This window comes from Aquarana catesbeiana, linkage group LG13 (genome assembly GCF_042186555.1).
Source record: "Aquarana catesbeiana isolate 2022-GZ linkage group LG13, ASM4218655v1, whole genome shotgun sequence".
NCBI classification, from domain to species: domain Eukaryota; kingdom Metazoa; phylum Chordata; class Amphibia; order Anura; family Ranidae; genus Aquarana; species Aquarana catesbeiana.
In genome coordinates this window covers 55,221,662-55,248,592 of record NC_133336.1, presented here as the reverse complement: position 1 = coordinate 55,248,592, position 26,931 = coordinate 55,221,662, and the positions used below count along the sequence as shown (strand labels likewise).

Sequence of the window (26,931 nt, the reverse complement as noted above, 5' to 3'; positions counted from 1 at the left end):
TGGAAGAGCCACTCACTGTAAGAAATTCATCAGATTCCTCCGCATTAGCCAAAGTTCTAGCATTTTATGGTCAGCTGTACATTTGTGTTTCTAAAATATCTAAGTGCTGACATGTTCGAGTAAGGTCTTTTTTTCTAATAATGTTTTCTGCAGCTCTAAAACACATTTCATTATATTCTGATTTATGAGACTATGGGGTTGATTTACTAAAGGAAAATAGTCTGTGCACTGCAAGTGCAGTTGCTCTAGATCTGAGGGGAACATGCAAGGGAAAAAAAAAAAAAAAACAGCATTTTTGCTTGTACATGATTGGATGATATAGATCAGCAGAGTTTCCCCTCATTTCAGAGCTTCCCCTCAGATCTAGAGCAACTGCACTTCCAAGTACACTTGTAGCGCACAGTATATTTGCCTTTAGTAAATCAACCTCCCCGTCTTGTGATGTGTCAGAGGTCAAAAGTATTATTACATCATCAAAATAATGCACACATGCATGCACGGCTCTGCAATGGTCTGTGATTGTTTGCTGCCATCCAGTGGTAAGTTATTAGATCGAATATTTGTTTAAGCTAAATAGTCGGGCTCATATCAAACCAGCAAGCCTGTCACTGACCGCAGCTTTCCAGCAACAGGTCAAATAAAACACCTGATTTTACAGGATCACTTGCTCGCTGACCAAAACACTTCAGATTCAAGCTTGCCAGGGAAGGAGCCCTTGTTTCTTTCTGGTCTGGCAATCAAGGGAGCTACACCATAGTGGAACCTAATACTTTGCAATGTACAAATGAGTTGTCTCTTATAAAAACAATATATTAATAATATTCTTTTTTATGTTTTAGTTTCACAAAAGCCCTTGAAGTCAGAAGAGCCAGATGGAGATCTGGAAGACGACGACACGGTATTAAAATGCTTTTGCCATGTTTTGTTGGATTGAGGGGAACAGAAGTTTACCTGGGGTATCTGTGCCCATTGCTTAGGATAACACCTATATTACACACCTTGCAAACATTTTCATCCTGTATAAATGTCTTACAAGCTATAAAACATACTAGCCATAACCTAATAAAATCTAATAAAACAATAACAAATCTGATTAGTTGACAACCACATTTACAGATTTCACAGGTATATTTATTTGCTCAATATACCTTCTCAGGTCATATATATCTGCCTACTCCTGAATTTATTTATTTCAGGTACTTATATAGCACCATAAATTTACAGCACTTTACTTATATATTGTACTTATTGCATTCCCATCACTCCCTGCCCTCATGGAGTTCACAATCTCAGGTCCCTAACTCGTAGTCATACATACACATTAAGCGCTACTACTGTAGGAGGCGCAGGAAGTACTGTCCAGGTCTTCCCAACTTCAGCTCTGCAACTAAGCACACAACAGTCTCATTCACTATATCTGCAAAGACCAGTCTGGGTTTGTTGTTTTTGTTTTTCTATTTCTGGAGAACTTGGATAGGGATAAGGGAACTGCTAGGATACTCCAAGAATAAGAACCATATACACTGACGTATCAAATCTTCCTTTTAGCTTAAGTAGTAGTATGAAAGACAATCTTCATACCACCCATCATGCCACGGACCGTGATGTCATAAGGGGGCAGGGTCACCGGGTGACATCAGCCGGTGACCCCGCCCCATGCCTATAAAAGTTGTTGCGCAACGCGCACGTGGCATTCCAGTGGGAGAGGGCGTCGTGTCAACATCAGAAGAAGAGAAGAGCCAAGAAGACGGCGGAGAAGACTGGGCCACCGCTTGCAAAAGAGCGGGAGCCCGGCAGAAGATACCGGAGAGCAGGAGAAGAATCAGAGAGCGCGGAGAAGAGGCCGGAGAGCGTGGAGAAGAAGGAAGAGACAGCGGAGAAGAAGGAAGAGACCCCCGAAGTCAGAAGGAGACCCCCGGAGCTGCCTAATAAATTACTTTAAAAACCTGTCTAGTGTGTTTTTTTTAATTGACACTTTTTTCCTAGGTGAATGGGTAGGGGTACGATGTACCCCATACTCATTCACATAGGGTGGGGGGCCGGGATCTGGGGGCCCCCTTATTAAAGGGGGCTCCCAGATTCCGATAAGCCCCCTGCCCTTGTCCTCATCAACATGGGGACAAGGTGCTTTGGGGTGGGGGGACCGCATGGACCCCCCCATGTTGAGGGCATGCTGCCTGGTACGGTTCAGGAGGGGGGGGGCGATCGCTCGTCCCCACCCCCTTTCCTGACTGGCCAGGCTGCGTGCTTGGATAAGGGTCTGGTATGGATTTGGGGGGGACCCAAGGGCCTGGTATGCTCTTGGTGGGGGAAGCCATGCCGGTTTTTTATTTAAAATTTGGCGCTGAGTTCCCCCTCAAGATCATCTGAGCACAAGTCGCATGCCAAAGTCGGATCATGCGAGACGGCGATCCGACTTTGATCCAACTTCAATGATAGTCAATGGGCTGAAGTGGGATCAAAGTCGGACCAAAGTAGTACAGGGAGTATTTTCAAAGTCGGACCAGTTAGGATGGCTCCCATAGAGAAGCATTGATTTTCACATGTCATGCGACATGAGCTCCCAATGTCGGAGCGTTTGTCGCACTAGTGTGAACCCGGCCTCAGAGCCAACCACCCAAGGAGCATTGGAATGTTTTTAAAATGATTTTGGCGATTTTATTCATTTATTATGTAAGTGCTTTTTCTTCTTTCTTATACTAATAAAAATACCCTTTGTGAGCACTATGTCAACTTTTGTATCTTTTTGAGCACTGATCCATGCTTTATTACCTAAACTGAGAAGAATGCTGGGTTTACCAAGTGAGAATTCTGGGGGGGGGGTGGTTGTTAGAGCTCTGGGAGAGTCCAGCTGGGTTTAATGGAGTCCAATTGATTTTATTAAGGTCGGGTTCTCACTTTTGCAATCACAGACATTGCTTGTGATTCGCACTGCATTGCTGTGCAGATCACATGCTATGTCTGTGCGATGCGAATTCAGTCATACAAACTGTATGGCTGAAATCACATCACATTCACACCAAAATGGTGCAGGACCCTTTTTTTGATCCGCACCGGAATCGGATCGCATGGGTGTTCACACCCATGCGATCCAAATTCTGCACTTTCGCGTTCGCACTACGATATGCAAACCGATCTGGGGATGTCATTAACTTTACATTGACACCCCCAGTGGTTCGCAGATATCAGTGTGAACCAGTGTGCGATTCAGGTGCGATGCAGGACCCGGCACTGACTTGCAGGGTTTGCCGCATCGCACCAGTGTGAACCGGGTCTAAAGGCACAATACCTTTCTAATGAGGGTCAATCCATAAGGTGAGCGTGTGCCCAAAAGGGGATTGGTGGAGGTGTCTGATATCTCATGATTTGTTCTCACCAAACTGAACTGTTTATGTGGATTGATCAGGATTGTATCACTACCCTTATTCACAGACATTTGTATGAAGGTGTCAGGAGTCAGCAGCTGGGATGACCAGATATATGCAGCTACACAAGGAAGCTGGGACCAAACAATGTATAATGAAATCAATTTATTAATAGCAAGCAGAAAAACACGCACACATCAATAGTGAACATAAACAACAAGTGACTCACAACCAAAAAATGTAACAGAGACCATGCAAACTAACTATATACAATATGTACAAATATGTACAATATGGGAAGCAAGGGTAACGGGTAATTCTAGAAAAAGGGGCAATCAGGACTGGGTACAGGAACAAGGCGAAAAGCAGATAGGGAACAGGATGCAAGGATAGCTCAAGAGCAGGATGGGTCTGACAGCAAGTAAGGCAATCAAAACACTTGCGCAAATTGCAATAGCAGACGTGGGACCTAAGTACCCTCCCAGCAACACCCAGCAACACCCAGGTTTCAGCCTAGAAACCACAGTGCCACCAGCAAGTGAACCAGGTCCTCACAGAAGGACTCTTATATGGTGATTTTTGACATAATCTTATACACTTATATGTATATATATATATATATATATATATATATATATATATATATATATATATATATATATATATATATATATATATATATTTCTATACACATCCTTTGGGTAGGTGAGAAGCAGCCTGATCCTCCCCAGTAATGTTTAAATTAGGGGCATTGCTTGTAATTATAAGGAACATTTGTGGCCACCTTTATTTATGCTGATATTGAAGATCTGTAGACAGAGTTGTGTCCATGAAATGTGGTTTTTGATAACAGTCAGTATGCATAGGTACTGAAGTCTGGACACACAGCCGTGTCCACATTTTTCCCAAAGCAGCAAGCAAACATTTTAACAATGACCACAACATTGATGATTTAAGAACCTGCAGAAACATAACATGACGTGGAAAAAATGGTGAACACTGAGGAATACCTGTTGAGGTGCAAGTTAACTTGATTTGGATACACTTGATGTAATACATAATATAAAAATAATCTTACATTATACAATTACAATTACATTACATTTCTGCACAGTAGCTTTGTTTATATATATAAAATGCATAATAAATTCATATAATAATGTAAGACTGACATGAGAAACAAAATCACATTCTATTTACACTGCAACTGTTTACAGTTAGTGTGCCAATATTCTTCAGAATTAAATACACCACACCTTATGAAATGCTTCCATCTTGCCAAAAGTTGTGTTGCACTCAATGAAAATATATTTTTCATTGAGCCAGTTCCCTCATCCACCCTAAATGTGTGGCTGGGGGAACCAGCTCAACTTTTTTCATTCAGCCCCCGAGCTGAACAAAAAAATCGGAACCATGTACGGCCAGTTTAATTGTCCTGTAATGTATGATTAAGAAAGTATAATACGAAAAAAGAAAATATATTTTCATTGACTACAACACAACTTTTCTGCTCACTGCGCTACTGTATTCTAACATCAGAGAGACTCCCCCTCTGTCAAATTACACAGATCAGTGCTGCACCCGCTGATTGATCAGCTTTTATCTGACAGGGCAGTTGAACAGAAGTCAATCTATTCTGCTCTTTCTCTGCTCTGAGAGAAGTAAACCTTTTCCTTTGTTAATTTATTTTTCTCCTTACTAACCTATTAGCTAATGATTCCTTTTTCAAGTCTGCAGATGCTCAAAGCCACTGCAACTTCCATTTGCAGCTCTCTGGACCAACCTCATCTGCGTCTTGGGGGACCATACCAGGAATAAGATGCGGTGCCAGCCTGTAATGGTGCTTCGGGCACTGGACCTTGTGTGGGCTTTCACCTTGACACATGGTGCAATGCGTTGATTTAGGGTGCCATACAGGTACAGGGCTGTGACACTGCAGCCTGGAGTGATCCTGTCACTGATGACCCCCTTTTGGGGTATCTTCACTAGGAGGGCAAAGAGCTAGAGGGAAGAAGATACTCTGGTTATTTGGGGCTATGCCCTGTGTCCAGGGAGCCCATGGTACCATTACAACAATCCCTTAGGTGTTAATTTGGTGTGCAGGGACTTTGGCTTCTTGGCAGCTGCCTGCATCCAGAAGACAGCTTGAGATATCACCTCAAGATTTCTGCCTTCCAAGGTGTGCACTGCAGCACTGGGCTGCGCAGTTTTGGTTGCAGCATGAGGTGAGTTTCAAACTGTTTCCCTTTACTGGTGCCATTTCTTTTGCATGGTTGCTCCTCCACACAGTACACAGTGGCTGTCACAGGAAGAAGATATTTCTTCACTCCCACTCCCCTCATTGGATAGAGGCACAGAGATCCCTGGATGTTTTTCTGGGATCCCTTTGTCTCCAGAGATTGGTCATAGACGGCATTCCTCTTCCAGCTCCACAATATATCTACATGAGTAATCCTTTGGGGTGGTTCTACCTCACTTCATTGGAGGATCATAACTGCCAGGGTAATAGGTCAGCGAATCTTGATGGCTCACAGTCAACTAACATTCTAGAATGGGTCTGCAGCCACTGCCATCAGTCAGTTAATGCCCTCTTCAGAGACCTCCTTGGCTCTTTCTGCTCCTCTATCCAGAGAAAAATTCTCTGCCACCATGTCCAATATTATGGAAAGACTGTCTGTTCTGTTAAAGGCCCCTTTGTCTCTTCTCCTGAGACTGTCACTGTCTCTAATTCTCATCTTGCAATTTCAATGCTCCCTGAAGAGGGGGAAAAGGGCTCCACATTTAACTCCAAGGGCTCCACTTAGAAAGATACCCAGCCGGCCGATATCTCTCCCAAGGTAAAGGACATTATCTCTGTCCTTATTGATGCAGTACATTCTCGTCTTGCGCTGGAGCAACTTGCATCATTTTGGCCAAAAGTCGCCAGTCTTGACTTCTCAAAAATTCCCAGCTGGTCAAAACGTTCCTTGTACACTTGCTCTTCAAGCCTGTTCTGTACATGACTGGCCCTATCCAGAGAAAATCTTTGTTTCTTCACTTTGCTCAATAATACCCTACTGAAGGGGGATTCCTGAAGCAATGCATGGTTCCTCTATTAGACCCAGCCATTTCCTTCCTTAATAAAACCTGTAATGTTTCTGTTGAGTATGGCCAGTGTTCAAGGACCCTGTAATTAAGTGGTTAGAAACCCTTCTTAAAGCCATGTTTTCTCTTGTTGATCTTGCTTTGCAACCTGCTCTGGCCAATATGTGTCCTGATCCAAGGACATGTCCTGGTCTGTTCTTACGGATCCATCTGTATGAGCTCATGCTCTTGCCTATAAATCACATGTTCCCAGAAGAGGAGTGGGCTAAAGCATGCAAGAAGGATGGGGGGGCTGTGCTAGGAAGTTGACTCTTACAAGAGTAGTCAGATTTTCTATTATGTTCAAAGGCAAATTGCAAGTGAAAAATATTAATCATTATTTATAAAAAAAATAATGGAAAGGAAAACACTGCAATTAAGCATTATAAATACACGATTTTTGTGCACTTTCCTGCAATTTTTAGGTTGGAGATAAGTTCTCCATTTGTTTGAATAGGTTTCCTAAAGTTGAACAAAGGTTAACCAGTCTGAGGAAATTGGCCCTAAATTAAATGTCTATATGTATGAATAACCATATAATTGTATGTATGACTTAGACAGAGAGGCGCTTAGACAGTAAGCTCCTCAGGGGCGGGAATTGATGTGAATTGTTCAAGATACTCTGTAAAACACTCAATAGTATGTTGGTGACATATGGATTTGGGGAAAAAAATGAATGAGTCTGATTTGCACCTAACTTTTCAGATTTCATGGTTCTTATCTTGGGATTTTTCTCATTATAGACCATTGATGTCGAGATTGAAAATGTGAGACCTAGACCTCAAGGATCATCACCTGTATATGAATATGCTGTAAATGAATGTTATATAGACCCGGAGGTAAGTGATGTATTCAGAAACATGTTTAGTAAATAAGTCAATTAGCTCAGTGGTTGTAATCTACTGCACTTCATTCAGAATGTACAAAACATTGACAGTGTTACTACAAAGAAATGTATATATTGTAGTTGTTGTTAACAAGTAGTAGCTGTATGGAGAGAAAAGCCACGAGCATTATATATATTAGTAGGTGTATGTAGGGAAAAGCCACGGGCATTATTTATATTAGTATCTGTATGGAGAGAAAAAAAACAATTGTATTATGCATATTGTTATCTGTATATAGATAAAATACACTGGTTTTATGGAAATGAGTAGATGTAGGGATAGAAAAGCCATTAGCTTATGTATATTAGTAGCTGTAGGAAGAGAAGTATTTAACACAGGAATGCTGCATAACATTTGCAGACAACACAGTCATCCGAATGTCAATTGCAATAATCAAACTGAACTAAAGATAAGTATGGTAGTTTTGTATTTAAACAGCCCATATATATATATAAAATCTCATGCTTTATCCCCCGCTCTAACTCATCCCAAAGGTGTTCCATCGGGTTGAGGTCAGGACTCTGTGCAGGCCAGTTCCTCCACCCCAAACTCGCTCATCCATGTCTTTATGGACCTTGCTTTGTGCACTGGTCCAAATCATTTGATGGAGGGAGGATTATGGTGTGGGGTTGTTTTTCAGGGGTTGGGCTTGGCCCCTTAGTTCCAGTGAAGGAAACTCTTAAGGCATCAGCATACCAAGACATTTTGGACAAATTCATGCCACCAACTATATGGGAACATTTGGGGATGGCCTCTTCCTGTTTCAACATAACTGTGTACCAGTGCACAAAGCAAGGTCCATAAAAAAATGGATGAGCGAGTTTGGAGTGGAGAAACTTGACTGGCCTGCACAGAGTCCTGACCTCAACCCAGTAGAACACCTTTGGGATGAATTAGAGCGGAGACTGTGAGCCAGGCCTTCTCGTCCAACATCAGTTCCTTACCTCACAAATACACTTCTGGAAGAATGGTCAAACATTCCCATGGACACACTCCTAAACCTTGTGGACAGCCTTCCCAGAAGAGTTGAAGCTGTTATAGCTGCAAAGGGTGGGCCAACTCCATATTGAACCCTACGGATTAAGACTGGGATGCCAGTAACGTTCACGTGCATGTAAAGGCTGGTGTCCCAATACTTTTGGTAATATAGTGTATGTCAGAAACAGTGAGAGAGTCAAAACTTGAATTTTGAGTTCTGAGAGGAGTTGGCCACTGTCACAAAAAATATCACGTTGTGATACCTCTATCCAGTAATTATGTATTAGTAGATGAATTCCATAATTCATTATTTGTACCAGCACCTTTTTTTATATTTTCTTTGCGATTTATGAATCCTTTTTTAAATGTTATATATTGTATCTTTTTAATATTTGCCTCCATCAATTAAAATAGAGGAATTATAGAACAGACAGGGTGCAGTATATACATATACAATCCTATATTTATTGTATTGACAAATTAATTACTTAGAACTGGATGCAACCAGAATCTTCCCACTAGAAACTAAAACGTATGCTTTATGTGCCCCTTTCACACATATGGACTGTTCATTTTGATCATCCATTTACATCAGTTTTTTCCATAGAGATGCATTGATGTCCGTTTTTTATCTGTTAACGGATGGATGAAAAATTGACAAATGGACCACATGTGTGAAAGGGGCCTTACTAAAACTAAACTAAAATTAAAAAAAAACTAAAAAAAACTAAATTTGTTTAATATATATTTCTATATCTGTAAATTATTCAAACATCTGCATCTCATACACACTGCTATCTATTGATGGAAACTGTGCTAATTACTTTCACAATATACTGGTGATCTATCACATCTCTCCTCCTTTACTAACAAAATGTAACTATTTTTTTCTATTTCTTAATTTATATATATATATATATATATATATATATATATATATATATATATATATATATATATATATATTCTTTTTCTCTTTTACTATAGATCTTCATTTAGACATTGCCTTCTTCTTGTTTCTCACCACCACTTCTATACTTCATATCCCCATTAGATCTTCTATCTGTTACTACCTTTACCAATATCCATTCTTTTCTTCTCTAATAATGACCAATAGTTGTGACTTCATCAGGGGTGAAGTGGTTAGTTACAAGTGGTAGTGCATTCTGTGCAAACATACACCCAAATGATCCATCTTCTGGACAGCCCCCCCTATTTATAAGCTCTTCTACACGTGGACGTCTGCACACACATTACGCCATCACGTGACGAACGCCACGCCCACATTGGCACAACACAATTTTGTAGTTCCTTCTTTGTTTATTGCTCTCCATCCAGACTCTTCCCCGTATTTCTTATCTCTTTGTTAAAACACATAAATTAACCTAAAATTCATCTGCAATTGTAATTAAATTGAATCCCATCAATGCATTACCTTTTACTTTACAGTTGATTTACTTTTTAATGGAATTGCCAATATAATTTTCCAAGATTCTATTTATACACATATCTATAAACAAAATAAAAATATTAATTCATCATTTTCTCTATTTAGTATCTTGGATTTATTTATTGATTTATTTTGTCATGCCTCAATTCTTTTCTCATTTTAACACACAGACACAGTGGCGACAGGCCAAATAATTTCAATGGTCAAACAGATCTTTTTTACTATAACTTTACTTTTGAAATGGTACATAGGTAAAACCTTCATTTTACTCCCTAATTTAATTGAAAAATCCATTTGTAAAATAATCTTATCTAGATCACCATTTCAAGAGCCACACACTATGCCGATTTCAAACGGTTCCTGATAAACTGGCTGGAATTCACTAAGCAGGTGGCCTTGTTGTTACCAAACTAACATGTATTGACTGGAAAATGGAATGTATTAGCTTATTCAAACAGAAGGTTCAGTTGGGCTTTAATTAATCTCTGAAATAAGGGCTGTTATTGATCTTTTTTCTAGGAGAGCTGGCATGCACTGAGAGTCCCGTTCAGACTAAGGCCCCATGTACATGGAGACCTTAACCATAGGTGCCTCGTACAGCCACGTATAAAAGTGAATGTGGAAGTACATTTGCAAACACAGATGACTTCTGCATTGGTATTTACCTGTGCATACTGAGTATTTCCCCAAGCACACTGCTTTTGTGTTAAGGGAAATACACTGTGCATGCATAGGAAAACGCGGATGCAGAAGCCATCAGTGTTTACAAGCATACAGCCGTGCATAGCCATTCACTTGTATAGTTGGATGGTTGGACCTGTGGCTCCTGGGGTGCAGGAAAGCTATGAAAATGTTATACTAAAAGACTTTTGAGCATCTAAACGTCCATGTGCATGAGACTTAAGGGGCTGTGTCGATGGACTTTGATGGACAAAGGCAGCATGATTTTGACATCAGTATGATACACTTCTGAGATTGTTCAGAATTCACTGCAGGTGCAATTGACCTGCATCCCCATAGGCTCGCATGCTAAGAGGAGCAGTTCTGAAGAGCATACAAGCCAACAGACTCTGGCCCTTGTGTATATTTACAGCATGTGCAACAGTTTTCAGATTAGTGAGGGATAAATGTTTAAAGCAGTATGCTTATTTTCACAGGGCAGTTCCATATATGCAGACTCCGAACATTCCAGCAGTATAAGGAAGACGTCCATTATACGAACCTCACATCCTTTCGCAAAGATGATGGACTCAGATGTACGTACGATTTATTATGAATGTCCGGAAAGATATACCATCTGGACCATTAGGGTCACTTTACCCAGCTGTAGATTTCTTCTCAATCCAATTAGGTTGTCTGTGGAAAGTTGTGTTAGAGTCTTAACTTGTTTCCAAATGTTTAATGATTAGTAGGGTTAGTGTAAGGTCTTGTACATACAGGCTTCAGATTGGGAGCAATGTGTGCAGATGACTTTCGCAAGGCCTTTGCAATCCCTTTGGGTAAGCGTCAAGCAGCTTTTTTGATGCCTTTAAAGCAGAGGTTTCCAAACGTATTTGGCTTACTGCCCCCTCTTCAGAAAAAAAAAGTTTTCAAAAGAAAAAAAAATTCTCAGTGCCACCTGGAAACTCTTTTTTTTTTAAGCGAACAAACCAAAAGGTGCAGTGACAAATTTTCATTCTTTTCAGTATCTATATTTCTACCTACGAAGGGAACGATGAAAGGAGATATACTTACCCAATCGTCCGCTCCTTTCTGCACTTGACCGGCCCCTGCAGCTCCTGCTTTCCCACGCTCTGGTGGTTTTGAGTCCTGAGGTTGTCAAGCCCAGAACAGTGTCCATAGCCCTGTTCTGGACATGAGGATGCCGGGAACAGCCCACCACTGGATCATGGGGAGCTCCATTTGCTGGTGGAGCAGAGGTTTGGGTAATTATAAGGATTTTGGATTTTGCTTCTCTTCTGGACAAAACAAGCATGTAACCCTTGAAGTGCGGGTGCAACCTTACTGCAAAGGGATCTTTTTTGGGCTTTGAGATCTGTTGGCGGACCTGACTCCTGATAATCTATATGACTTTTTTGTGTGTTTTTTTGCAAAATAAAGTATTGTATTTATCGGCGTATAACACGCACCGGCGTATAACACGCACCCCAATTTTAAGGAAAAAAAAACTTTTAGGAGGGAAGTTGAAGGGAAAAAAACTTACATTTAAATGCCCATCATTGCAGCCTTCTCAGTGCAGCCTTGCCCCAGTGCAGCCATGTCAGTGCAGCCATGTCAGTGCAGCCTTGTCAGTGCAGCCTTCCCCAGTGTCCATTGCAGCCTTATCCCAGGTGCAGCCTTGCCCCAGTGCAGCCATATCAGTGCAGCCATGTCAGTGCATCCTTGTCAGTGCAGCCATGTCAGTGCAGCCTTGTCAGTGCAGCCTTCCCCAGTGTCCATTGCAGCCTTATCCCAGTGCAGCCTTGCCCCAGTGCAGCCTTGCAGCTCGCAGTTTGATCCCCTGCGATCCTGAGCTTCAAAACAGCCGACCGCGATTTGAAAATGGCACCGCCGGCACCGAAATACACAGAGCCGGTCCTCGGCTCTTCTCGGCGGCTCTCGTTCACTTTCAACTCCACTCGTAGTCCCGCCCGGGATGGGCGTGACTGTGAGCGGAGCTATCCGAACCTAGCGGAGTGCACTCTGCTAGGTTCGGGCGGCGCTCGAGTGAAGCCGAAAATGGGCGAGAAGAGCCGAGGACCGGCTCTGTGTATTTCGGCGCCGGCTGCGCCATTTCCAAATCGCGGTCGGCGATTTTGAACATCTGTCAGCTCAGGATCGCAGGGGATCGGCGTATAACACGCACCCGCGATTTTCCCCTGATTTTAAGGGGAAAAAAGTGCGTGTTATACGCCGATAAATACGGTAATCACTACAACTTTAACTTTAAGCTACACCAAAGATGAAACATGTATGAACGTCTTCTCTTCTTTCTTTTTGCCTCCGCCGCTTCCCTTATTTTTAATTTAAATAAGAGGACCCCAATTGCACCCAAGACTAGTACCACCCCCTGGATCATTCCAGCTCCCCCCAGGGGGCGGTATTGCTCACTTTGGGAAGCACTGCTTTAAAGCAACCATATTAAACATAGAGCAGCTGCTGGTCAAAAAAAAAAAAGAAAAACTGCTACATGAACTAAATTTAATCTCCTTTGAGAAGAAGCATTTAAAGGGGGCTATAATCATCTTGTATACAGATATAAGTGGTCCATTTATGGTCATTGAAAATGACAAGTGGACACTGAATTTAGGGAAAAAGAGTAATAACTATAATAACCCTGTATACTCTCGATCCCAGGAATATCCAGTTGCTTTAGCAGAGCAGGAAGGAATTTTTCCCTGCTGGAGCAAATTGAACTATGTTTTATGAACATTTTTTTGCCTTCCTCTAGATCAGCTGTGCATTCTATGGACGCAGGTTTTACATATATTTATATTTTTATTTGGTAAACTCGATGGAGATATGTGTCTTTTTTGCAACCTAACTATAGAACTATTTTTAAAACTGCCTATAGGGCTAACAAAAAGGCTGTTTTATATATAAAATGACAGTGCTAGTTTAAATTAAAAATGAAAAATGTAATAAACCCTGGGATAATATATTACTCTGTTTTCCACCATTAATCTAAATCATATATTAACCTAAATCATATATGTGCAATTAGAAAGTGCTGTTAGTGCTTATCCAACATATATACATGTGCAAACAGCAATACATTTGTCTTAAAAATTAACCAATTTCATAAAGGTTCCTGGTGCACAACAAATCCACAATCACAATGCTGATGTTATAAAATACAAAACCTCATTATACATTTATAGGAAATCATAGAAGTGTCCAGTGCTTATAGTCTCTTGTTCTCCAAAAGAAACGTGCCACAATTTTGAATAGCATTTTAAGTGATGTGCTGCCACAAACTTCACCCTGCCCTGTGAATCTTGCACCAGCTGCTCAGACCACTCACCAGATACTCTGACCCAAGACCTGCCAGCTCACTTTTCAAGAGCATTCCAATCACATAAGGAGGAGGAAAAAAAAATAGCATATTGTAAAACCATTTATTAAAATTGCACATAAAAACAAGCATCCATTAAACTAATATTGGCAGGTGCCGGTTCTACCAGCCTCTTCCTCCTGGTGGCGAATGGGCGCTCTCTCTGTGGGATGACGTCAAGATTGTGACACATTTCTTTTGGACAATAAGATACTATAAGAATTGGATACTTCTGTGATTTAATTTACACATATAGGGGTTGATTTACTAAAACTAGAGAGTGCAAAATTTGGTGCAAATGTGCACAGTAGCCAATCACCTTCTAACTTGAACTTGTTCAATTAGGTTTTGACAAAAAAAAATGTAAGCTGTTTAGTTTCTATGCAAAACTGCATCAGATTTTGCACTTCAGTTTTAGTAAATCAACCCCATAAGGTGTTTTTGCACTTTATAGCACCAGTATTGGGATTGAGAATTTCTTGTGCACCAGGCACCTTTATGAAACTGATTGATGTTTTTGTGGCTAGGGGGTTTGAACTTCTGCTTGGCAGCACTATTGTCGTTGGTTTGAATCCCAATAATGGCACTACCTACATGAAGTGTACATGTTCTCTCTGTCTGTGTGGGTTTCCTCTGGGTACTCTCGTTTCCTCCCACACTCCAAAGACATGCTGATAAGTTAATTGGCTCCTGTCTAAAATGACCCTAGTATGTGTGCCAGCCATCAGTGCCATCTGTCAGTGCCAGCCATCAGTGCCATCTATCAGTGCTGCATATCAGTGCCACCTAATCCTATCAGTGTTGATCAGTGCTGCATATCAGTGCCACCTAATCTGTATTGTGCTTTGAAAACTGTCACATAACATTAAAAAAAAGTATTGATAATCGGTATTGGCGAGTACTTGAAAAAAAGTATCGGTACTTGTGGTATCTGGACAACCCTAATGTGTTTGTATGAATGAGAATTAGGCAACTTAGATTGTAAACTCCTTGAGGGCAGGCACTGATGTGAATGTACAATATATACTGTATGTAAAACGCTGCATAAATTGTCAGAGCTATATAAATACCTGTAATAAATAAATAACACAAATTTATTACTGCTTAAAAATGTATATATGATGGATAAGCACTGAAAGTCCTTTTTTAATGGCACGTATATGATTTAGGTTAAAGGTGGAAAACAGAGTAATATATTGTCCTTGGGTTTAATTATTTCTTAACTTTAAAGCAGAGCTCTACCTAAAAGGGGAAGCTCTGATTGTCTGCCTCCCCCCCCTCTAGTGCCAAATCTGGCACCTTGTGGGGGCAGGGGTGAGCGGGTACCTGGTTTTGACAGGTACCCTCTCCCATATCCTGCTGAGTACGCCGCGGCTGGCCCATTGAAAAAGTGCAACGTGATTCGCGCATGTACAGTAGGAAACCAGCTGTGAAGGCTTCACTGCCAGTTTCCCTTACCCAAGATGGCGGCGCCAACAACCGAGAGCCAATTGAAGAATCGGCTTGGGTGAGGACGCCGCAGAATCCCTGGACAGGTAAGTGCCCTAATAGGAAAAGTCAGCAGCTACAGTATTTGTAGCTGCTGACTTTTATTTTTTTGGTGGGGGGGCTGAGGCTCCACATTAACTAGGGCTGTAATTTCATATACTGTACATAACATTCAGAAAATCAGGGAATACTCTAATACAGCAGCTGGGCTGGCCTTTTTAGCATCTCCTGGTGCATAGACAGTTACAGTATATGACATATCTAAAAAGACTGTTTGACTTGAATGCTCAAACAGAAAAGAGTGTAGACGTGGTTTTCTAAGCTGCTTGACCAATGATCTCCAACAGCAACCCACTAGCTTAGTCACTCTTCCTATGTCTATGGATGCTTTTAGAATAAAAATGATTAGACAATTGAACATTTTTTTTTAATCTTTTAGGAACCAATGGAGGTGACTTTATGCACCGAAGTGGGACCTAATGATAAAGGCTTCACTATAACTGGAGGTGGCACAGAAGGCATTACCGTTTCACAAGTCACAAAACAATGTCAGCATTCAAATATCTTCTGTATTAAAGAAGGTAACACTATTATTTTTCACTATACGGACAAGAATTTTGTTTGTTAAAAAAAGACAATAAAAATGACATAGTTATTGTCATCACCCTGCAGGAGATCAGCTACTAAGTGCGACAATCTATTTTGACAACATCACACATGAAGATGCCATAAAGATCCTGCAGTATTCTGAGGCATACAGAGTGGAGTTCCAGCTGAAGCGTAAGCTGGGAAAAGAAGACAGAGAAAAAATGCAGTCTATTGTACAACTCAAGAAAGAGAAGACAATACAGGTACAATTCTCTCTATATTACTTGAGTCTTATTAAGTAAAGATGGAGACCATATATATATATAAACACTATATTGTCAAAATTATTGGGAAGCCTACCTTTGCACACACATGAACTTTAATGGCATCCCAGTCTTATGCCCCGTACACACGGTCGGACTTTGTTCGGACATTCCGTCAACAAAATCCTAGGATTTTTTCCGACGGATGTTGGCTCAAAGTTGTCTTGCATACACACGGTCACACAAAGTTGTCGGAAAATCCGATTGTTCTAAACGCAGTGACGTAAAACACGTACATCGGGACTATAAACGGGGCAGTAGCCAATAGCTTTCATCTCATTTATTCTGAGCATGCGTGGCACTTTGTCCGTCGGATTTGTGTACACACGATCGGAAATTCCGACAACGGATTTTGTTGTTGGAAAATTTTATATCCTGCTCTCAAACTTTGTGTGTCGGAAAATCCGATGGAAAATGTCCGATGGAGTCCACACACGGTCGGAATTTCCGACAACACGCTCCGACATTTTCCATCGGAAAATCCGACCATGTGTACGGGGCATTAGACCGTAGGGTTCAATATTGAGTTGGTCCAATCTCTGCAGCTGTAACAGCTTTAACTTTGACCATTCTTCAAAAAGCGCATTTATGAGGTTAAGCACTGATGTTGGACAAGAAGGCCTGGCTTGCAGTCTCCATTCTAATTCATCCCAAAAGTGTTCTATCAGTGTGAGGTCAGGACTCCCAAGTTCCTCCACCCCAAACTCGCTCATCCATGTTTATGGACCTTGCTTTGTGCACTGGTGCGCAGTCATGTTGTAACAAGAAGGGGCCATCCCCAAACTGTTCCCACAAAGTTGGGAGCATGAAATTGTCCAAAATGTCTTGGTATGCTGACCCCTTAAGTGTTCCCTTCACTGGAACTAAGGGGCCATGGATGAGCAAGTTTTAGGTGGAGGAACTTGACTGGCCTGCACCTCAACCCGATAGAACACCTTTGGGATGAATTCAAATAGCAAAACAGAAACCCTCTGGCAGGACTTTAAAAGCGATGACTCAAAAAATTTGTATGCACACAAGGAAAATATAAAATTTATATAAGTTTAATAATATAACAATTTAAAAAGATAGATACATGGAAAGTTTGTATCACAGATAAACAAATTCAATATAGTATAACCACATGAGATCATAAGAAACCACTTAATTTACATCACTCTTGTGCAAATATACAGAGTGAAACTCTACGCGTTTCCAGGTTATGCGTCATTCCTCTTCATCAGGAGCAAGTGGTAAAAGAGTTTATGATATCTACAGTTCAAATACACAATAAGTACAAAATATATGCATACAACTGTTTGAAAAACAGACAGTTCCTTTATCTACAAACAGGCACCTAATTTTATAGATTAGAATTAAACATTAAAAACAATATTTACTAACCAGTTATGTGGAAACGGATATTTTGAGCACGAAGACATGGGGTAAAAGACTAAACACGAAAAAAAGAAATGGCTAAGCTGAACTCCATGGTGCCCCAAGAGGGCAAAGGCAAGAACGGCCGGACAACAATGGAGATCAAAAGGGGGAAGCAAAAATGGGAGGAAAGGGACCCAAAGCAGTGCCAGAACGTCCTTGACAGAGATGTTGATGGCCCAAATCTATTGATCACAAAGAAGACATAGGATGAGAAGCAGACCCAGCAACTTACAAAGAAGGCATAATATAAAGAGACATGGTATGTTTAAAAATGTGATGACATCCAGACCTACCCGACTTTGGGAAAAATGGTGGGCTGAACTTGAAATTTTCAGATTGGACGGAGGGCGGGAGAAAAGGAGGAAGGGGAAAGAGCACCCCAAGGGAGAAGGGGGCCTTTGGCCAGTGAGGAATGGTGTGATGACTGATTTGATAGTCTACAATTAAAAAGTACAAGAAAGGAAATAAAGTATTTTTTTTTTTATCCAAAGAGTATATATATAATATATTAAAAATATATACATGCTTTGGGATGAATTTGAGTGGAGACTGTGAGTCAGGCCTTCTCATCCAACATTAGTGCGCTTCTATAAGAATGGTCCCATAGACATATTCCCATAGACACACTCCTACACCTTGTGGACAGTCTTCCCAGAAGAGGTGAAGCTGCTATAGCTGCACAGGGTGGGCCAACTCAATATTGAACCCTACGGACTAAGACTGGGATGCCATTAGAGTTCATGTGCATTTATAGGCAGGCGTCCCAATACATTTAACAATATAGGGTATATATATATATATATAAGTGTCTGTCCAGTGCAATGAGTAAAGAGAAAAGAACTTGTAAATAAATAAAAATTGTCTATTTAAATCATAAAGTGTCCAAATAAGTTGAATATGTGACTTAAAGTGAAAAGCGTCTTCTTAAAGCGATAATCACCACATGTGTCGCCATCTCATAGAATCACGCTAGCCAAATAACATGCCCTCCAAATTGTAAGAAGATTAAATTGCACATTTGGTGTTATTAGGCTCCTGACAACTCCCATATATCTTCTAACTTGATCAAACCAACTGTATACATCACAGCTGTTAGATCCTTGTACGCAGGAAGTTGGAGTAAGTACCCAAAAGAGAGAAAGTAGCTTCCCATAGAGTAGTAATCTTAATAAAAAAAGAAATATAAAAGCCAAACATAAACCACTCACATTTTGCAAGTGCATAAGTAGCACTACCCTCTCACAAGCATCAGAATACAACTGCTCAGTAGCCTCTGGATGAATAACCTTATGTGGGAAGAAGGTTAAAGATTCTCACCCACCACCATCAATATATCCACCAGTAGTGACTCCTTTGTATTTTCCAATTTGTCGGACCGACTATATAAGTCACGGCTGTTAGCTTCCATGAGACTGACATATTCAACTTTACTTAAGTGCTTAAAGTGAGTACCCAAAAAGAGAATTAAAAAAAGCTTCTAATAGTTGAGTAATATTTTACTGACTGACAAAGGCAATATGCCAAAACACATTGATTGCTGACATCAACACACACACTTTTGGAAGTCTACAGGCATTTTCTTTTTTTGATTTTCTTACGGGTTTTTATGCTTTTAATAAAACATTACTACTTTACTCTATGATAAGTTGTTTTGAGTAGCTGCTGTTGGTTTACTTTACATTTTCATTTTTATGTTAATTGGGCTCAGTGTTATCACTGGTTACCAACAATAATGTTGTGGCTACATTTGTTTTCTTTTTTTTAGGCTTTTTTTTCCTTTATTTTCACCTGGTGAACCAGTCATTAACATACTTTTGTCTTATGCCGCGTACACACGGTCGGACTTTCCGGCATACTTGGTCCGGCGGACCAGAGTGTGCCGGACAATCCGCCCGTGTGTGGGCGGCGGCGGACTTTTCCGGCGGACTTCTTCCCAAAAGCCCGCCGGACCTAGATTTTAAACATGTTTGAAATCTTTCCGTCGGACTCAGTTTCGGGCGGAAAGTCCGCTCGTGTGTGTGCTGGTCCGACGGAAAGCCCGCTCGTGTGTAGGCTGGTCCGACAGACCAAATACGACACGAGGGGATGGTATTGCATCTCGCGCTCGCTGCAATAGGAAAAACAAATCTTCCTATTGCGGCGAGCGCGGGGCATACCAGGCCCTTAGGTCTGGTATGGATTATAAAGGGGAACCCCGCTACGCCGAAAAAACGGCGTGGGGTCCCCCTAAAATCCATACCAGACCCCGATCCGAGCACGCAGCCTGGCCAGTCAGGAAAGGGGGTGGGGACGAGCGAGCGCCCCCCCCCCCTCCTGAACCGTACCAGGCCGCATGCCCTCAACATGGGGGGTGGGTGCTTTGGGGGAGGGGGGCGCCCTGCGCCCCCCCCCAAAGCACCTTGTCCCCATGTTGATGAGGACAAGGGCCTCTTCCCGACAACCCTGGCCGTTGGTTGTCGGGGTCTGCGGGCGGGGGCTTATCGGAATCTGGGAGCCCCCTTTAATAAGGGGGCCCCCAGATCCCGGCCCCCCACCCTATGTAAATGAGTATGGGGTACATGGTACCCCTACCCATTTACCTAGGAAAAAAGTGTAAGTAATAAAACACACTACACAGGTTTTTAAAATATTTTATTAAACAGCTCCGGGGGGGGGATCTTCCTCCGGCTTCGGGGGTCTTCTTCCGGCTTCGGGGGTCCCTCCGCTTCATCTTCTCCCGGCGTCCGGTTGGTTCTTCTCCGCTCTCCGGCCTCTTCTCCCGGTGTCGCAGGTCTTCGGCCGGCCCCTCCGCTCTCTTCATGTAGCTCTATTGCGAGCGGAGGTCCGGACTTCTGGGCTTCTGGGCTTCTTGGCTTCTCTTCTCTTCCCCCAGATGTTGACACGACGCTCTCTCCGGCTGGACTGGTCTCTGAGGGCTGCGTTGTGACTTATATAGGCGGAGACCCCGCCCCCATATGATGTCACAGTCCCTGGGCATGCTGGGACTGTGACGTTTTAGGGGGCGTGGTCGACCACGCCCCCTAAAACGTCACAGTCCCAGCATGCCCAAGGACTGTGACATCATATGGGGGCGGGGTCTCCGCCTATATAAGTCACAACGCAGCCCTCAGAGACCAGTCCAGCCGGAGAGAGCGTCGTGTCAACATCTGGGGGAAGAGAAGAGAAGAGAAGCCAAGAAGCCCAGAAGCCCAGAAGTCCGGACCTCCGCTCGCAATAGAGCTACATGAAGAGAGCGGAGGGGCCGGCCGAAGACCTGCGACACCGGGAGAAGAGGCCGGAGAGCGGAGAAGAACCAACCGGACGCCGGGAGAAGATGAAGCGGAGGGACCCCCGAAGCCGGAAGAAGACCCCTGAAGCCGGAGGAAGATCCCCCCCCCCCGGAGCTGTTTAATAAAATATTTTAAAAACCTGTGTAGTGTGTTTTATTACTTACACTTTTTTCCTAGGTAAATGGGTAGGGGTACCATGTACCCCATACTCATTTACATAGGGTGGGGGGCCGGGATCTGGGGGCCCCCTTATTAAAGGGGGCTCCCAGATTCCGATAAGCCCCCGCCCGCAGACCCCGACAACCAACGGCCAGGGTTGTCGGGAAGAGGCCCTTGTCCTCATCAACATGGGGACAAGGTGCTTTGGGGGGGGGGGCGCAGGGCGCCCCCCTCCCCCAAAGCACCCACCCCCCATGTTGAGGGCATGCGGCCTGGTACGGTTCAGGAGGGGGGGGGGCGCTCGCTCGTCCCCACCCCCTTTCCTGACCGGCCAGGCTGCGTGCTCGGATCGGGGTCTGGTATGGATTTTAGGGGGACCCCACGCCGTTTTTTCGGCGTAGCGGGGTTCCCCTTTATAATCCATACCAGACCTAAGGGCCTGGTATGCCCCGCGACGGGGCTAGCAAGGTGTCAATCTCGCCGATAAAAGCGGCAAGATTGACATCCTTTTCTAGTCCCGTCGCACCTGAGTCACGTTCAAAATGAACGGACTTGTCCGTGTGTGGGCAAGTCCGTTCATTCTGAAAGTCCGCCGGAACTCCGGCGAAAGTCCGTCGGAAAGACGGGCGGACTTAGCCCGCCGGAAAGTCCCGGCGTGTGTGGGCAAGTCCGTCCGTTTTAAAGTCCGGCGCACCTGGCGGACAAAGTCCGTCGGAAAGTGTGCCGGACCAAGTAGGATAGAAAGTCCGCTCGTGTGTACGCGGCATTAGAGTGTCTCCACTCTGGGTGGAGGTACTGCAAAACATGATCAGCAGGTGGAAATAAAGGGGAGAAAAACCTAAATAAGGAAAACGAATGCAGTCGTCATTATTAAGGATTGGTAAGCCACCATATAGTATTATTTTGTTCATGGATTAACACTTTTAAACTGCAGGCAATTATATATTTGTAAATAACATGTAGATTAGCCCAACTACAGACATTTGACTTTTGCACTTCTTTAGATAGATCACAGCAATAATATAATGGGGCCATTATTATTATTCAAGTTACCATATTATTATTATTATTATTATACAATATTTATATAGCGCCAACAGTTTACGTAGCGCTTTACAACTTGAGGGTAGACAGTACAAATACAATACAATTTGATACAGTAGGAATCAGAGGGCCCTGCTCACTTAGAGCTTACAATCTAAGAGGGAAGGTTAAGAGATACAAGAGGTAATAGCTGTGGGTGATGTGCTGATTGAGAAGATAAATGTACAGTTGTTAGGTGGGGGCCAGATAGGCTTCTCTGAAGAGATGAGTTTTCAGGGATCGTCTGAAAGTGGATAAGGTAGGAGAAAATCGGACGGATTGGGGAAGAGCATTCCAGAGGATGGGGGAGGCTCTGGAGAAGTCCTGAAGGCGAGCATGGGATGAGGTGACAAGGGAGTTTGAGAGCAGGAGGTCTTGGGAGGAGCGAAGAGAACGATTAGGTTGGTATTTTGTGACTAGGTTAGAGATGTAGCTAGGGGCCAGGTTGTGGATGGCTTTGTAAGTTGTAGTTAGTATCTTGAATTTAATTCGGTGACTGAGTGGCAGCCAATGGAGGGATTGGCAGAGGGGTGTAGCAGACGCTGAGCGGTTTGTGTGGTGGATGAGCCTGGCCGCAGCGTTCATGATGGACTGAAGTGGGGATAGCCTATTTAGAGGTAAACCAATGAGGAGGGAGTTGCAGTAGTCAAGGCGGGAGATGACCAGGGAGTGGATTAGAAGCTTTGTGGTGTCATTGGTTAGGAAGGGGCGTATCTTGGAGATGTTGCGAAGACAGAGGCGGCAAGCTTTGGATAGTGATAGAATGTGGGGTCGAAAGGTTAGTTCAGAGTCCAGGATTACACCTAGGACCTTGGCGTGGGGAGATGGGTTGATAGTTGAGCCGTTGATCTTGACAGGGAGATCAGGGGAAGTGGCACCTGAGGGAGGAAATATCATGAGCTCGGTTTTGGATAGGTTGAGTTTGAGAAAGTGATGTGACATCCAGGCTGATATGTCTGCTAATAAGTTGGTAATGCGTGAGGAGACAGATGGAGAGAGCTGGGGGGTGGAGAGATAGATTTGGGTGTCATCAGCGTAGAGATGATATTTAAAGCCGTGGGAGGCAATCAATTGACCCAGGGAGGTGGTGTAGATTGAGAAAAGGAGAGGTCCGAGAACAGAACCTTGGGGGACCCCGACGGAAAAAGGAAGAGGAGAAGAGGAAGTAGAGTTGTAAGTGACACTGAAGGAGCGGTGGGATAGGTAGGATGAGAACCAGCGAAGAGTACAGTCACGGAGACCAAAGGAGTGGAGTTTTTTGAGGAGGAGGGGGTGGTCCACTGTGTCAAAGGCAGCAGAGAGGTCCAGGAGAAGTAGTACAGAATAGTGTCCATTGGCTTTAGCCATTAGTAGGTCATTTGAGAGTTTAAGGAGAGCAGTTTCCGTGGAGTGTTGAGGGCGAAAACCGGACTGAAGGGGATCAAGAAGTTTATTCATGGTCAGATGGTCGCTTAATCGGTTGTAGACCAGTCTTTCAAGAAGTTTGGAGGAGAAGGAGAGTAAGGAGATGGGACGTAAGTTGTTGAGATTGGTGGGATCCAGTGAGGGCTTTTTTAGTATGGGGGTGACTAGCGCATGTTTTAGAGAGTTTGGGAAGATGCCACAAGAGAGGGAGAGGTTGAAAATGTGAGTTAGAGAGCGTAGAATCGAGTCAGAGGGTGAGCGTAGCATTTGCGAGGGAACAGGATCCAGGGGGCAAGTGGTTAGATGAGTGCTAGGTAAAAGTTTAGCAACCTCAGTAGTAGTAGCAGGGTTGAATGAGGGAAGTAATGATTGTATCTGTGGACATGGAGTGTTGCATGGGGGAGGTTTTTGCGCATTGGCGATCTCCTCATGAATTGTATCAATCTTAGTTTTGAAGTGATTGGCAATCTCCTGGGCAGTGAGTGAGTTGGTGGGTGGAGGCAGTGGAGGACAGAGTAGAGTGTTGAAGGTAGAGAAGAGTTGACGTGGACTGGATGAGAAGGTGTTGATGAGTGTGATAAAGTAGGTCTGTTTGGCAGTGTGAAGGCAGGAGTAGTATTTTAGGAGGGCAGATTTATATTGTGTGAAGTCTTCCTGGGTCTTAGTCTTATGCCACAGGCGCTCAAGAGCGCGGCTACGTTTTCTGAGACTTCTGGTGTCATCTGTTTGCCAGGGTTGTAGCAGTCGGGGCCTAATTCTGCGTGTAGTGAGGGGGGCCAGCTTGTCTAGGGAGGAAGACAGTGAGCTGTTGTAAACGAAAGTAGCTAGGTTGGGACAGGACAGGGGGGAGATTTTGTCATAGAGGTGATCAGTAGCAGAGTAGAGAAGAGAAGGGTTGAGGTGGCGAAGGTTTCTGCGTGTAACTGTTAGGCGGTTGGAGGGAGAAGAGGTGGAAGACAAGGAGAGAGCAAAACTAATAAGGTGGTGATCAGAGAGTGGGAGTGGATTGTTGGAAAGGTTGCACGGAGTGCACAGATAGGAGAAGGCAAGGTCAAGGGTGTTGCCATTGGAGTGGGTAGGAGCCTGTATCCATTGCTTCAGGTCAAGCGATGAGGTTAGACTGAGAAGTTTAGAAGTAATAGTAGTGTTAGTGTTGACAGGGATGTTGAAGTCCCCAAGAATAATTGTGGGGATTTCAGAAGAGAGAAAGTAGGGTAGCCAGGCAGAGAAGTCATCAAGAAAGGCTGATACCGGTCCAGGGGGCCGGTAGATGACAGCAATTCTTAGAGAAATGGGAGAGAAAAGACGAATGCAGTGTGCCTCAAAAGAGGAGAGTATCAGAGAGGGAGGTGGGTGAAGAACCTGATAGGTGCTGCATGGAGCTAGAAGGATTCCCACTCCACCTCCCTTCCGTCCACTTGGTCTGGGGGAGTGAGTCCAGAGAAGGCCCCCATGGGAGAGGGAAGCAGGAGAAATAGTATCCGATTCATGAAGCCAGGTTTCAGTAATGGCAAGTAGGTTAAAGGAATTTGTGATGAAGAGGTCGTGGAGGGCGGTGAGTTTGTTGCAGACAGAACGTGCATTCCACAGGGCACAGGAAAAGGGGGGGCTGGTATTGGAAAGAGGAATAGAGACCAAGTTCTGTGGGTTGCGGCTCCTGCCAGAGGGTGTAGGGGGATGGGAGCAATGGGCAATGACAGATGATGGTGGCCCAGGGTTTGGGGATATGTCACCAGAGATTAGGAGAAGCAGGAGGGTGAGGGAGGTAATGTGGGACTGTGATTTATGTGAAGGGGCATGTTTCAGAGTACTGGAGGTTTTATCAGTGTATGGATGTAGAATGAGCGAGAGTTGGTAAGAGCAGTAGTAGGGGGAAGACAGAAGGCAGGGTGATATGTATAAGCAGGCGGGTGGAGAGGGGGGGTGAAGGTAAGAGAGTTTGAGGAGAGAGGTCAGGAGTGTCAGAAGTAGTGGTAGAGAGTGCATGTTACAGAGTGGAAGGAGAGCTTAAGAGAGAGACAGGGTCACCTGTAGTCTGTTAGCTGCTTTCCAGTGCAGACTTTAAAAGACAGGAGTTGATAAAGCCATACTAACCCATCACAAAACCACTTCTCTTCTGCCCTTTTAGGAGAGTGTATCTATATTGCATGCAAAAGGGAAAGTTGAATAAAGGCCCATAAAAAGTGGTTTTGCATGGGAGATAGTTCTACCCTAATATCTACCGTATCTATTCTTTTACAAATAATCCTTAAGAATTATTATTTCTGCATACAACTTAGGAGATGAATAAAAACAACCGTGTATGAAACAGGTGAAAAGGGTAATTGTTGACCCATTTATGCCAAACTCACACATACTGTACATGCCTTGTGATGGAAGTGGGCCTTCTTTTGAGGTGCCACAGGTTTGTTCTGGAAGTGATTGGCAACCAGAAGAACTGGCTTTCGATCACATGATCACTGTGACAGCCTGTGATTTGTTTTCACAGTGATCCCTCAATGAAACCTATCCCTGTGCAGTTTTTCCCCTCTGAATGGAGTAAAAGATACATTGGATTTTTTTTCTCCTAGTCAGAGGAGAAACATAGAAACATAATAAAAAGTGGGTGTGAAAATAAAATACATAAATAAACAAGTATAAAATAGCCAGATCAGGGCTTGATCTAAGTCAGAGTCTGAGTCAGGGTCATGGTCAAAGGTCAGGGTCAGTGTGTTTTTTAAAAAAAATGTTTTTTTAGCATTAGTATCAGTGTGTTTACATAGGATTAAAAAAAAATACCCACTCGCTATTGTTTCTTGGCAATATGGGTAAAAACAACAAATAATACAAACTTATGTGCTATCGTAAGAGAATTTATTTCAAGGATATTTTTGGAGGTGGGTCATGGTAATTGCAAGAAGTTTACAGCTAAATTTAGAATTTTTTTTTTTAGAATTTTGGGCCAGTTTTCATAGTTATACAGTTAGTCTGGTTGAAAAAGTCCATCCAGTTCAACCAATAAAGTTTCCTTTGAAAAAGAAAAAATCAGTAGATATCCATTACTATATATTACCAAATGAACACTCAATTTGTCCTGGAAAAAAAAGGTATAATTTACCTGGATACACTTAAGAAGTTGTGAAATGTACACATGCCAAAGTTTTAAAACTCGATTCAGGTGTTAACCACTTCAGCCCTGGAAGGATTTACCCCCTTCCCGACCAGAGCACTTTTTACAGTTTGGCACTGCGTCGCTTTAACTGCTAATTGCGCGGTCATGCAATGCTGTAACCAAACGAAATTTGCGCCCTTTTGTTCCCACAAATAGAGCTTTCTTTTGATGGTATTTGATCACCTCTGCGGTTTTTATTTTTTGCGCTATA

At 43.1% G+C, this 26,931-nt stretch overlaps 1 protein-coding gene across 1 annotated transcript in view; it reads left to right on the top strand.

Moving 5' to 3' along the window:
• Positions 1-26,931, top strand: part of AHNAK2 (AHNAK nucleoprotein 2) — a 152,627-nt gene that overhangs the window by 63,990 nt on the left and 61,706 nt on the right. The window contains exons 2-6 of the mRNA XM_073610045.1: positions 840-898; positions 7,232-7,327; positions 10,961-11,059; positions 15,764-15,905; positions 15,997-16,175. Of these exons, the coding sequence (XP_073466146.1) occupies positions 11,045-11,059; positions 15,764-15,905; positions 15,997-16,175 (336 nt within the window). The 5' untranslated portion in view covers positions 840-898; positions 7,232-7,327; positions 10,961-11,044. The remainder of the gene's footprint in view (positions 1-839; positions 899-7,231; positions 7,328-10,960; positions 11,060-15,763; positions 15,906-15,996; positions 16,176-26,931) is intronic.